The sequence below is a fragment of the Cheilinus undulatus genome, linkage group 6 (assembly GCF_018320785.1).
Source record: "Cheilinus undulatus linkage group 6, ASM1832078v1, whole genome shotgun sequence".
NCBI lineage: Eukaryota > Metazoa > Chordata > Actinopteri > Labriformes > Labridae > Cheilinus > Cheilinus undulatus.
Genome location: NC_054870.1, coordinates 31,232,702 through 31,246,972, shown reverse-complemented (window position 1 = coordinate 31,246,972; position 14,271 = coordinate 31,232,702). Strand labels below are relative to the sequence as shown.

Genomic DNA, 14,271 nt, shown 5'->3' with positions numbered 1-14,271 from the left:
CATTTAAATGCTTCATTTTAATTGCTAGACCAGTTGAAGAGGTTCTTTCATAGTATAAACTTAAATGACTGTATGTCTAGGCCAAGAGAGTGTGACTGTTTTGCTGTATATACATCAAAAATGTTGATGTTCGCTGCTAGTTTTAGGGACAGATGAAATTTTTGTAAAGATTTAGTCAACATCATTCAAGCAAATCGGTCAAAAATGTCATGCGATAACATTTGTTAATACATGTTATGAATTTGCACTATTCAAATATAAACTGATTGATTGAAATCAGGGAACACACTAACTTCAAAATAACGTGAATGAAGTTTTTATGCTTTTGCCATGACGGATTTATTCATAGGAACATTTATGAGAGCAGCATAGAAATTGTAACATCAGTTTATCAGCCATTTAGATACCCCCATATCCCATTTCTCCCATGCTGTATCATTACGGAAGGGTGGTGTTACGTTTGTCACCAAAGACATGGGTGTGGAATGTGGACAGATAATAGTTGCAGTATATGACAGAGGTCATCAGAATTTTTTCGATTGCTTCTCCCTTCCTGTTTACTGAACTCTTCCATTACTATAAACAAACTGTTTCCCTAAGGAGACACAATTACAACTACACTTGTGTTGTGTCAGCCCCTCTGAGGTTTTAAAGGACCCATTAAATTCAGTCAGCAGTCTTATTGCAGTCTCATCCCTTAATGATGATATGTTAATGAAATGTGCTTTTACTCATGCATACAAATATTGAAATGTTTCTTATAAAACGCTAGGGAATGTAGAGTCAGTATGTGGAAATGGAGTTAGGTCGGGGTAAAATTTTGCAAGGGGTTGAATTCTGTTTGAGTTCCAGTGAGCTCATATTGAAAGAACAATAGAGAAAATAAGAATGATGCATGTGTTTGAATGAAAAAGATTCAATAGTGACAGATACATTCAGCAAAGAAAGAAAAAGTCCAGCTACACAAACTTACTATGTAACACAAAATGATCTACTTAAGACTAAAAGTGCATTTTAAGAGCAGAGTTTTGTTGTGTTTTTCAAAGATTTTTTTTATCGCTTTTATCGTAGGTTGCAGGAGAAAAGATAGCAAAGGAAGGTAATAATCTGCTGCATACTGAAAATGACTTTTACTGTGACTTTAAAAAGCGAATGAACAACACTCTTTGCTTGTAGCTTCCTAAGGTTTGTCTTATTGTATATTTGTTAAGATAACATATTTGTTAAGATTGTTAATGAAGGCCTTGTGAGTTTCTTGCTTGCTTTGTCAAGAAAGTTGCATACAATACTGTGCCTTCATATTTTGCACTTTCATTTAGCTCTTAATTATGCATATATTGGATCGTTACATTGTCACATTAAGGTAAATAAATCATAAATGCAGACTTAATACATTATTTTTAAGTTTATTTTTGGGCATTTTGTGCCTTTATTGGATAGAGGAGGAGAGTGGATTGAGTCAGAAACGGGGAAGAGAGCGGGAAGAAACATGCAACAAAGGGCCACAGGCCGAATTCAAACCTGGGCCACCCCTGACATGGGTGGCGCCTGAAACCACTAAGCCATCTGCACGCCCAATGCATTATTTTTAAGGTATTAACATCTGAAGAGACAAAGATCCAGGCCTGATTTAAACCTGTATCTCTTTCTAATATTTATATCATCTTATGAACAAATATTCCCTCATAAGGACTTAATAAATCAACTCTTACTACAAAGAAACCAAGATTCATATATATTGCTGTCTATTTAAGGATGAATGACTTTTAGTCTTGGCAAACATTGAAGCACATGGTCATGTCATGCAGCATGTTGGACAGCTTCTTTGGCAGCTCACTGCTCATCCATATTTGTTATCTGAGCCTCATCTAAACAGCCTGTTGCCCTTGTATGTGTCTGTTATGTAACAAGATGGACAGCCTGCTCGTCTCCACTTCTCCTGTCATTCCATTTGACCTGCCGTCCATGTAAACATGCATCTATTTATACTCAAAGTTTTTACATTCTCTTCTTTGGATGTATGTTGTTTTCAGCTTTACCTTGAGTGTATAAGTCAGATTAGATCTAAAGATAACTAGAATGGATGATGTTAAAAACAGTATGGCATTTAAAAAAAATAGTTGCACCAAGGTAAACATGTGAGGACTGTTTTGGTCTGAGGTGGTGTTAACATCTTCATTGTAAATGTAGTAAACGTATATCTGCAAAACAACAGAGTTAAAAATGAATTTTAAATGCTGGTGAGATTTTTTTCCATGAATAAATGTTTTTCAAGGGTGTTGTAATCAAAACACCTGAAGTAATCTGTCAGCTTCAACTCTGTTCCCCACTGTGAATGATGGTCCACTAGATGGCACCCTCTTCCATTGTCTCTTTCAACTCCTTTTGAAAACACAGAGCATGTGACTCGTGTTACTGTTATCCTGTCTCTTCTCTATGCAGTGTTCCTATGGGACCCAGGATGCTGGAGGATCAGAGTGTGTGTAACTCTCTGTTGCTTCATCTTCTGAGACATCAGGAGGTTCTCCTTCCCGTCCCAGGCAAAGACACAGTAGCCTTCTCAGTCGCATCCCCCTCACCTCCTCCTCCAACTCTGTCTGCTCTCGCACATTTTGAGGTGATCACTAATTTCTCTCAATCCCATCCCTGAAATGTCAACATATATGTATATTATATTTGTGTAAATACTTGGAATATTGCCTGCCAGTTTTTCATATGCAGTAGCAGCCTGTCTTCACCAAGACTGATACTGCTTCAACAGTGGGTTTTGCATGAAAAAGGATGCTAAGTCTTGATGAACTCTATTTTGTGGAGTTTCAGTCAGCTCTATTAAACATGTAGCACACACTGTTGATACTGCTAGCCACAGCTAGTAAGCTCATCGACTTATAACGGGTCAGTTGAGACCTAAACTTAATGACCTTTAATCCCCATTAACTTCAACTTTCTCAACTGGAGATTTTTTCACTCATAAGCCACATTATTTGGGGTTACCATTGTTTATAGTAATATATTGCTGATCATGGTGTTAAAATCACCATTGATGAATCCATACCATTCACAACTACTTACTCACTTGCTTTATCTTGATTGATTTGAACATGAAACTGTTTTGAATTGCCTCATAAAAAAATCACAATCGAACTGCAGATATTATTTTGTGTCCACAGTAATGTGAATTTCACTTTCACTGTTCTTGATAGGTGCGACCCAGCAGCTGCCAATCAGAGTCAAGCAGTGTGAAGGAGCTGGAAGAGGCAACCACCTCAGTCTCGGTGACCAATGCTTTTAACCAAACACTTGGACTTCAATCTCAACTGAACAGGTACTCAACTGCAGCAGATTGATAATCGTAATTGGTTGAATAAAATTCTATTAACAGTGCAGCTGTTTGAAAGTGTTTCTCCTTGTTGTAATCACAGATAAACAATCAGCAAGCAGTCATGTTGTGTAATTACACACACAAACCTCTCCCTTTAAACAGTGCATGTTATCCTGGGGGAATAATTAGGCCATGACCCTGTTCCCTGTAGCGCTTCACTCTCTACTCTGCATCATTTAGACAGTTGTCAGGTTAACTGCTGTATGATAGTAAGCTGAGACGTCATTCACAGGAAATTAAGGCCATCTCTGGAAGTCTTTTGTTCATGGAAGTCACAAAGATGTCAAACTGTGTCACATAGTTTTATACTAACCAGACAGTCCCACTTCTGCTCTGTAAGCTTTTTTTGCGTGAAACTTTTCATCAGCTCTATTGGAAAGGAACAATCAAATCAAAGTAAATCTAATCTGATCTAATCATTGTGAGTGTTATTGTGATCTCAGGCAAGCTTTTACATTTCCAGGGTCTGATGTTAAGGTTTTTTCCTACTTGCCCTTCAGGGCAAGTGCTTCCTAAATCTACTTGCCCCATCTAAATTCCTACTTGTCCTGTCTAGGAGGTACTTTTTCTGGCTGTCAAGTGCATACATTTTGCTCACAACATTCTTACAACTAAAATCTAGTGCCTGTCAACTGTTTAAAGCAATACACAACACTTCTTTCTTAAGAAAACTGTATTTATTAGCTGTGTTAGCCCACTGAAAATTGTATTTAACTTTGTACAAATCAGTGCAATGTGAAAGCTGCACCAGGTTGTTTTCCGAAGAAATTCAAACTCAGGAATTTCATATTTACAATACTAATAAGGTAATAATACAAACTCAGAATTTTTTTGTTCATAACTGATGAAACCAACTATTCTAAGAGGAAAATGAGATAGCAAAACACTGACTAGAGAAGTGGTGGGGTCTACTACATATGCATCAAGTATAAAATGGTGCTTTTCTTCTGTTTTTATTTGGTTTATTCATCATGAAACTGAAGAAATTTTGCTGACACTTGAAAATCAACCAATTAAGATTTTTCTTGTTTGATTAAAAATGTCTTCCCCAAAACTACATATTGCCCCTTTAAAGTTCTATTCATAATTCCATCCTGTAACTGTAACAGTTACACCAGTGGTACTCAGCCTTATTCTCCCAAAGAACCACATTGTCTAAAAAATACTTTAGCGAGAGCCACAATACAAACCTGGAATGTAAGTTGATAATAGATCAGTTAATCTGTAGTTTAAATAAAATGAAACAGTGGATTGGTGGATAATTATGAGGTTAAATGGTATACAAATGTCTGTATAGAGTCAGAAGAACCAATTTGTCACTGATAATGAGCATATATTTATTTTATTTATCACTGACATCAGGCTAAAACCTTGGATCTCAATTTTTCATGATTTAATTTGCTTTTATAAATTTTGTTTATATCATTTTTATAAATTATAAATCTTTCATTCACTGAAAAGTGGTCATTTTGGAGATACCAGTCTTTGGCCCAACACCAGCATTATGAAAGTTTTGTTAGATATGAGAATGGGCTGAGTTTGAACTCTGAGATGCTTTTCAAAGAAAATGATGAATTATGGTTGGCTATTTGGGTATTTATATCTCACATTGGGGCATTTACTGGAGTTCTGTGGCTTTATTAACATAAAAGAGATACTTTCTAATTTTTTCCACTCATTATTAATTCTTTAGTTAAAGGGGGAGGGGCCTCATATCGGTCTTTGCCCTGGGCCTCCACATGACTAAAACCAGCCCTGCCTTACACCTGCAGCTCTTCAGACACATCGTTTCACCCTGCCTCATTTTGGAGCTTTGGCTTTATATTTCTGCTCCTTTGACAATATTTATGATCATTAGTGCATTCAAGATTAAAGAAAACACCCACGTTTGGACAAATGTCACTAGATATGACGTCATCTCCATGTGTGATCCGTCTTAGTTATGGTCATTGATGACGTGCATCAGCAAAAGATATGGGTGTGAGAGAGCATCAGCAGGATGTGGCTGGAAAAAAAGTTAAAACAAGGAAATGGGAAGCTTCAGATTAAACAAGGCAGCACACCTCAATGAATGAGCAAACTGAAGAGACGCACCACCAGCGGACTTCCTCTGCTCTCTTCTCTTACACACACTCCTCCATCGAGTGCACCCGACGGTAATAAAATACGGATTTAAAATAATGAACATTTAAATTTGGAAGTTAAATCCTGTCTTTTTTATGTGGGTAACAGATTTATTGATGTGACCTACCATGAATCTTTACTGATGACAGTGTTTACCTTCATAAAGGTTTTTAGTTAAAGTTTGTGCAGCTTGCTGCACGTCAGCAGACACGCTCAGCCAATGGAAGCAGTGACACACTGCATCTGGCTACTCGGGGGCTCTGTAGTAACAGAAATGAGAGAGGAAAATAATAAAATTAATGAATAGAAAAGCTTAGAGTCGTGCTTGCCCGATCAGGCAAGTCCTTACAAGCTTTGCTTGTCAGCTTTTTAAAGTTGCCCCGGGCATTCGGGCAACCATTAATGTCGGACCCTGATTTCCCTATTTCCTTTTTTCTTTGATGTCTCACTATTGTAGGATTATGAATAGGTTGTGGACTTCCTTTAGAACATTGGTTCTGAACTGGTCTAGCCTCAGAACCCACCCTTTAATTCAATGACAGATCACAACCCAAATTTCCGAAAATGTTCAAAAATGCATGTTTGTTTAACAAATAATGTTGAAGTTTGGATCTTAAATGGAGCAAAATACATGAAAAAAAGAGCCGGTACAATATTTTACATCCCATTTCGCCACGATTACCTTTAAATTTTTGCCAATTTCTAAATATCTTGAGAAATTACCTCTCTAGAGTGGGAAAGGCAGTTTTTTTGTTGCAAGATTAGAAGATGAAAAAGTTAAATATTAAGAAAATATATAACTGTACACCGTACGCATAGTAAAATACAATGTAAAAAATGCATGTCCACTGAGGACTTCAGTACTTCATGAACTTTTTTCCCCTTTTTTTTTTTTTATCCTACACACATTTGTGACACACCAAAAACAGCTCTGCGACCCACTTTTGGGTCCTTACCCACCATTTAAAAACCACTGCTTTAGAACATAAAAGCCCTACCACTGAATGATTGTTTATGCTACCTATATGTGCTGTGTGAGCTATCATGGTAATTGTTAAACTAATGATCTTATAAACAGCATCATGTGCAGAAGAGGCATGTGGAAAGTTGCTTTATTTTCAACCAAAAATCACCTCCCTTCAGAAACCCTTGCACTGTGGGGAAAATGTTGCTTTTACAGCTGAAAGGCATTTCAGTCTATAAACAAATAGAAATAGGACTGTTTTTTTGCTGCTTGAAAGAGCAGAAAAGTGGAACAATGTAAAATTAGTCCCCTGGATAGAATCTGCATACTGACAGCCCTCTGCTTGTGGGGAACTTTTCCCTCTCTGAGCCTGCAGGCTACAGAGCTGTTTCTATTTTTAAAGTGTGAATGTGGGTTTCTATGAAGTGGCACTGCAGACATTAAATTACATCAATATGTTTTCTATTTTGATCCACCCCTAGTCAGCATGCGACATAGCGTTCACGTGCACTTGCTGATTATTTTTGGAGCTGTTACCCATGTGTTTGCATCTAGTTAAAGCATGTCTGGCATCTTAATTCATGTCTGTGAGTTGATGGGAGTCTCTGTTGAACCTATTAGAAATACCAACTTCCATGGTGTTATTCTTGGCAAGCATGCATGAGCTGTTGTTTGTTTACTTTGTGATTAACAGTTTGTCCTTAGTGGAATTAAAGTTAATAAAGATGCTATTTGAAAATAAACAAGTGAAACAAGCACGGCAAAATGACATAGGAGGGTCTGAGAGATATTCATAGGCAGCAGCATGGGGACTTGATCTCTGACCACTCAGACTGTAATTGAACTACCCACACGTGCCAGTTTGGAGAAAAGTCATTAGATGATGAAGTTGTTCACACCCAACAGGTGGCATGACATGTGCAGTTTATGTGTGTGGTTGGTGTTATCCAGGGTTTTGCTAACCATAAATCTAGCTTGTCAGCCTGTCAGATGAATGTTGTTTTATCCACCAGATTGTCCTCACGATGCTGAGATATAACCAGACCTGGAGGCAATATATTAACCTAGCACAAAAGTAGGGACATTTGTGTTTGGTAGATTATTTCTTTGTTGTAACAATGCTTCTTGGTAATAAATCTTATACCATTGGAATGCCTATGTATTAGCCTTTTAAATGGTGCCACATTTGTAAGAAACATGAATTTGTGGGATGAGCAGCAGAGCTGAGTATGTGGGTTGCGCCCATGAAAAATATGCCAAATCTTCTCTGCCAATGCCAAACAGCTTATTCTGCCATTAATGCTTCTCATCTCAATATACCTCATCTCAGATATTGAGATGAGATTCTGCAACCAGTGGCAAACCCATATCTCCACAGTCTGGGACCGAACTCTATCCTCCAAGATGACAACGCTCGCCCCCACAGAGCAGGGTTTATCAGAGACTACCTCTAGAATTTGGGAGTGGAGAGGATGGAATGGCCTCCCAGCAGTCCTGACCTTAATCCCATTGAACACTTGTGGGATCAGCTTGGGCGTGCTGTTCGTGCCAGAGTGACCAACACAACCACGTTGGCTGACTTGCGACAAATGCTGGTTGAAGAATGGGATGCCATCCCACAGCAGTGTGTGACCAGGCTGGTGACCAGCATGGGGAGGAGGTGCCAGGCTGCTGTGGCTGTGTATGGTGCTTCCACACGCTGCTGAGGCTCCTGTTTGATAAACCATGAAACTGTTAAATTGCCAATATGTCTTGTTTCTTCAGATGACAATCATTCAATCCACCAAACACCAAACAAGAGTCAGTGGCAGAATAAGCTGTTTGGCATTGGCAGAGAAGATTTGGCACATTTTTCACACGCGCAACCCACATACTCAGCTCTGCTGCTCATCCCACAAATTCATGTTTCTTACAAATGTGGCACCATTTAAAAAGGCAATAAACAGGCTTTCCAATGGTATAAGATTTATTGCCAAGAAGCATTGTTACAACAACATAATAATCTACCAAACACAAATGTCCTTACTTTTTGCGCTAAGTTTATATACTCAAAGATAAACGACAGAGGGTTTAAGAGGGTTGTTTAATTTAGTAATATTTGCCAAAAATATACCTTTCATAGCTATCAATTCATGTGTTTATGTAATAGGTAATGTTTTAGGTGAAGTATGTAGGTCAAGACATATTTTGTGTAAACGTGTTCCAGTACACATGATTCATCTTTTCTAGATAGACATGTAGACATGTTTAGAATAAGCATTTAATTTCTCAGTAATTATTCTGCCTGTAATTGTGTGCATCTGTGTGCATCCTCCTTAGTCATTTTGAGTCTACTTTCCTGTCTCAGCCTCTATGACCTACTTCCCCCTTTATTCCAGAACTAGAGCTTGCATTGTTGAGCCATAAATGACCAAGTGCTACTGTCAGTGAGTCTAAATCTGCGTTTGTGCAAGTGTGTGTGTGATTGTGTGTGTGTATCAGTAATTGAAGGGGGTGGGTCATCGCTCTGCCTCTGGGAGTCACTTGTGTTGCTGACCATCAAGAACTCCACATCTGCGCCCTCTTTTCCTTCTGTCTTTGGCTTTCTCCAAAGCAGCAAGCAGGTCTCTATCATGTGTTATGCTAGGCTTCTGTTGACTTTAAAGACATTTTGACAAAGGATGTTTTCCTGTCTCATCTGCTTCAGCATCAGTGGCAACAGCCATGGCTCCACAGTCCTCAGCAAGTGAGTGAGATCATATGTGACAATTTGAGATCCAGAAAAAGAGCGATGCATGCAGTTATTCTTAAATCTTCCTTGCATGCTGTGGTTTCATACATAGGTATCTGTGTTGAGAAGCAGGCGCTGGCTTTTGCAATGAACTTCTCAGTTTGTCATCCCCAAGCTTTCTACTTAATATTTAGTTTGTTGCCTTTAAGCAAATACTGTTGAGATTAAAGATGTTTGATGGCAGGAAACTTGAAGCAGAAAGATTTTTTACGTTTGTGATGTATTTGTAGTCTCTTATGCAATTAACCTAGCAGCTATCATTAGTTTCCTGATTGTACAACCTCATCCACTCATGATTTAAGCATTGACATGAATACTGATCTTTTTTTTAGATAATGTAGCAACAAATTAGTTGTGTTTGTTTTTGCCAGGAGCAGCTCATGGAGCGGCTTCATGTGATATGTCAGTGTTGAGTTGGACGAAGAGTCACTGATTTATAACCTGCTGAATGATTGTTTGTGAAATTAGCTGGTGTGAAGTTTTATGAGGGATGATTGTTGGACATTTGAGACTTGACTTATGGTGACCTTGTGTTCGCATACTGATACTTTTTTGGTTTTATAGCTACTGTTGTCATGCTAACATATCATGGAGATAGCAGTTTTGTCCTGAGCCTTTTCCAAAATGTGGGCTTAAGATAACCTGATGATTTTTTTTTCTTTTTCTCTATATTAGTATTATTTATATCTTCCTAGCCTTGGCACACTCCCTCTTTTTCTTTTTCTTTCTCTCTTACTCTTTATCTTCATGGTGTTTGGTCACCTTATCATTTTGCCATTTACACATTTCAGAGCAATTTACACTCCTTATCAGCATTTCTACATGGAAAAGGGTGGTACTGTTAATTGTACAACATACAATACAATATGATACAGTACAATACAGTACAGTAGGAATTTTGTCTGGGACTTAAAGTATACCCTACATTCGCTGCCTCCACAGATGAATTAATAAATTTAAAAAACAATAAAAGCAAACAAAATCCACTCATAAATGGAGAAACATACCAATGAAAACTATCAAAACATACAGCATGTTACACATGAATCATATAACTAAAGATCTACATAAACGCATCTTGAAAGCATCTTTGCGTATTGAACTCTTGTGCTGTTTGATATTAGAAAATAGTAAAAGACGAAAATATCTAGGGAAAGACAGTATGATATTATATGAAAGTAAAACCATTAACACACATTTAAGAAGGTGACATCACATCATTAGCAATAAAACAAAAATAAGATTAATAGCAGATAAAAAGAGAAAGAACAGGTAATAAATTTAACACAGAGGATATTAAGATGGTAATGGAAGGAAAAGTCAAGGGTTAAAGGAGTAAGAGCCGCAAAACGAATAAAACAGTTGTTATAGAAATAAGTTAAAGGAAGCGTCACATAAAAGCAGTTCTGTAAAAGTGAGTTTTAAGGAGTGACTTAAAAGATGCTACTGAATCTGCAAGCCTTATCTCCTTGGGCAGGTGGTTCCAAAGTTGAGAGGCCCTGACAGCAAAAGCCCTGTCTCTTTAGATTTGAGTCTTGATTTTGGAATGACCAGGAACCCCCGGCCAGAGGATCTAAGGCTGTGTGAAGGCTCATAAGGGGTCAGCATCTCAATGATATAACCTGGGGTTAAACCTATAAGAGCCTTAAAAGTGATGAGTAAAATCTTAAAATCAATTCTAAAAGTGATAGGAAGCCAGTGGAGGGAAGTGAGGATAGGTGTGATGTGATGTGGTCTGTTAAAACAAGTTAAAAATTTACTTCTGTTGTCTTTCATAGTCACATTTTTCCTTATCAGAAACATTTTCTATGAAAAAGCTAAATGTGAGGTAATTCAACTCCTATGACCAGGTTTCAGCGGTTAATGCATTAAAAATACAGCACACACAAATAATAAATCTTGTTCTAAATGGTCTCATTTGTTTTTATGGGTCATGTTCTGAGATCAGTATTCATTTCTGTCCATTTTCCTAACCAGTTTAAAAACTCCTCACTGGAGCTTTAAATGTAAAAAAGAAACCAAAACTGAATTAATTCTACCCCCCCCCCCCCAAAAAAAAAAAATATTATAAGCTGCAGAATCACAGCCCATGTTAAAGTCCATTAATGATCAATAAACCTCCTGGGTTGTTTAAAGCCAACAACTGCTTATTTACACTTTAAAAAGGATACTTTATGAAAGAGTAGTATTTTTTTTCCTCCCTATCTTCTCCTTTGTGCAGACCTCTCTCCATCTCACTCTCTGTCTCCTTTTAGTCCTGACACACTGGTGCAGGCTCGTGAAGCCAGCTCTGACGTCAGCACTGACATTCAGAAGCTGATTCCAGATCAGGAGGCTGTGGAGGAGAGAGGAGAAAGTACAGCTGCAGGCTGTGTGCTCTCCTGCCCCGCTGACCCAGGGCCAGGGCAACACATGCAAAGGAGCAGACCATCACAGAGCATCCAAGGAGAGCAGATGGACTGTACCACACATGAGTGAGCATTTATTCCATTTATCTGAGTTTTTTTCACATGCTAATCTTCGTCCATCAGTGATTTAATAAGATGAAACAGTGGCATTTATCTTGACAGGACAAATGTGGGTCTTTGACCTTTTCCTCTCTATCTTTCTCAAAACTTAAAGTACAAAAAATGTTCCTGTACTATATGTTTTTATCAACAGAACTGTCTCACAGTGCAAGATGCCACTGGTTCTGTCCTTAACAAAGGAGGTAGAGAAGGCAGAAGGAGAGAAAACAGTGAACAGAGAGACACAGTTGTCACCCATCAGTGATGACTGTTCAACAGTATGCACTTTTTGTTTTACTTCAGTTGTTTGTTTATTAACTTGACTGCATAACCAGCTTTTAGAACTCTGAGATGCATGTGCTGCAAAATAAATGTAATGCATGATAATGTTTTCGTTTGTAGAAGTAGATATCTTGTGTTGGAAAACATGACATGATTGAATTTTTTTCCAGGCTTGTACAGATGCAGGACAGACATCATCTTCCTTAGACTGTTGCATACTATCAGATGATTTGCTGAGCAAAAACCAAACCCAGAGTGAGCACACAGAGAGGTGAGAGGAAAAATATCTGCATGAATACAACGCAATAAGACATCTTTTTAGCATTTGTGTTTTTTCCTTGGTTTCTGCTTTGCAATGGTTATTCCAACTGCATACAGACAGGACAGAGAACAATCAGATAGATTAAAAACTTAATTCAACCCACATGAATCAGCAGTTTAGAATTGTAATGGTTATTCTCGCTCACTTGAGATTCACATATGAGTTTAAGTCAGAGGAAATAATAATCAAAAAGAGGTCGTGTTAGTCATTTTGGAAGAATTAATGTGTATCAAATGGAGTTTCATGTGACTCATTTAAATGCTACTGTTATTTTTGTTCCCCTCCTACTCCTACTCGGTTCCTCTCAGTTCAGCTCATCCCTCAGCCCTGCAGTCAGTTTAGAAGTAGGTTATCGGAGCAGAGTGCTGCTCATAGTCCTGTTTTTTTTTTATTATGATTCCAGTCCAAATAGCACTCACTGACTTGCCACAGGGGCTCACCAGCCACATTAGGCCAAAGTAGTGTAGTGGCAGGCTGACTTTTTGTTTGTACTGCATCCGTACAGCCACAGGACAGGTCATCTCAGTTATGCCTCATTAGTGTCACACATGAAGAAGCCATAACCTTAAAAGCAGTACAAGATGACCGTCTGGCCTTAGAGCTACAAACAACATAACACACGTGCTTCATAGTCACATGGACTGAGGACTAGAGGGACAAACAGTGTTGTTAGATATTGTTTTTTTCTAATACTTTAAATGATCTTCTTGAACTTGCATGTTCCTGACATAATTTTGTTTTACAGCTGCTGGAAGAAAAAGACAGAAGATAAAACCACCGTGTCTGAACTGAAGGTAAATCAGCATTTGGAAGTCACATGGCTGCAACTTCCAAACATATATACAGTGCTTAACAAATTTATTAGACCACACTAACCCTAACCAAAGTAAGGTTTATGCCACAGCTGCCCTAAATTAACAGCATTGGTAATTACCAAAATCCTTTTTTTATATTTCTGCAATGGTCAATACACCAATATGTAGAAGCTCTTTCACCCAAATGATATTTTTAATGCTAAAATAGAATTATTATTGTTATCCATGAATTTTCAAATTTACTGATTTACAAAAAAACTGAAAAAATAGTAAAGCACATTAATATTTCTTGATTAATATGCCAAGTTATAGTTATTTACTTTCATTCCTGAAGAGAAAAATTAGTTTTAGTGGTTGAATGTTATGCTTGATTAATTTCAGACTTCTCAGAGAAGTCCAGTGAGTCGGCTCAAATTTGGTTTAATTCAGTTTGAAATTCCTCATTCCTGTTCAAAATGGTAAAAAGTGGAGAGCTCACTGAAAATGAAAGAGTCCCCATTAAAGCACTTCATGATGCTGGATGGTCTGTGAGACAAATATGACAGGTGGTCTAATAAATTTGTTAAGCACTGTATTTTCCACTGGCTGCTGTGTTATTTTCAGTCAGTATGGATTGCAAAGTCACAGCAGGAACTGAAAGTTGTAGCCTCGGGCTTGCACGCTTGCAAAATGTAATGCGCATGAAGACAAACACTGAGAGAGCCTCACATATTAGTGGGTTGACCTACAATTTTACATGAGCAACAAAGTTTAAATTGGTTTAATTTTTAGGACAGGAAGGAAGAGGGGATCTATTTATTAGTTTAGCTTAATCTGTTGAGGACTAGTCTTTGTTACGCAAGAAAAACAGTATAGAACCTAATAAGTAAACGAGAAAAATTGATTCAATTTTGGTCTGTTGCAGCCTGATGCTACAGTCCAAAGTATGTATTTTTGTTCTCATTATTTCACACACAGTATCCCATAATGACAAGTGAAAACAAAACAGACATTTTTGCAAATGTATTAAAAATGATATGTTATTGACTTAAGTATTCAAACCCTTTGCAAAAACACTGAACACTTGAAATTTAACTCAGGTGCCTCCCAATTTTCTCAGTCTTTA

The 14,271-nt window shown here is 37.7% G+C and overlaps 1 protein-coding gene across 3 annotated transcripts in view; it reads left to right on the top strand.

The window, feature by feature from the left end:
• LOC121511111 (protein FAM13B-like) overlaps positions 1-14,271 on the top strand; it is a 31,169-nt gene that overhangs the window by 1,878 nt on the left and 15,020 nt on the right. For all 3 annotated transcript variants that reach the window (XM_041789667.1, XM_041789666.1, XM_041789668.1), the window contains 6 exons: positions 2,443-2,617; positions 3,204-3,325; positions 11,496-11,714; positions 11,902-12,025; positions 12,200-12,300; positions 13,097-13,145. In XM_041789667.1, the coding sequence (XP_041645601.1) occupies positions 2,443-2,617; positions 3,204-3,325; positions 11,496-11,714; positions 11,902-12,025; positions 12,200-12,300; positions 13,097-13,145 (790 nt within the window). The remainder of the gene's footprint in view (positions 1-2,442; positions 2,618-3,203; positions 3,326-11,495; positions 11,715-11,901; positions 12,026-12,199; positions 12,301-13,096; positions 13,146-14,271) is intronic.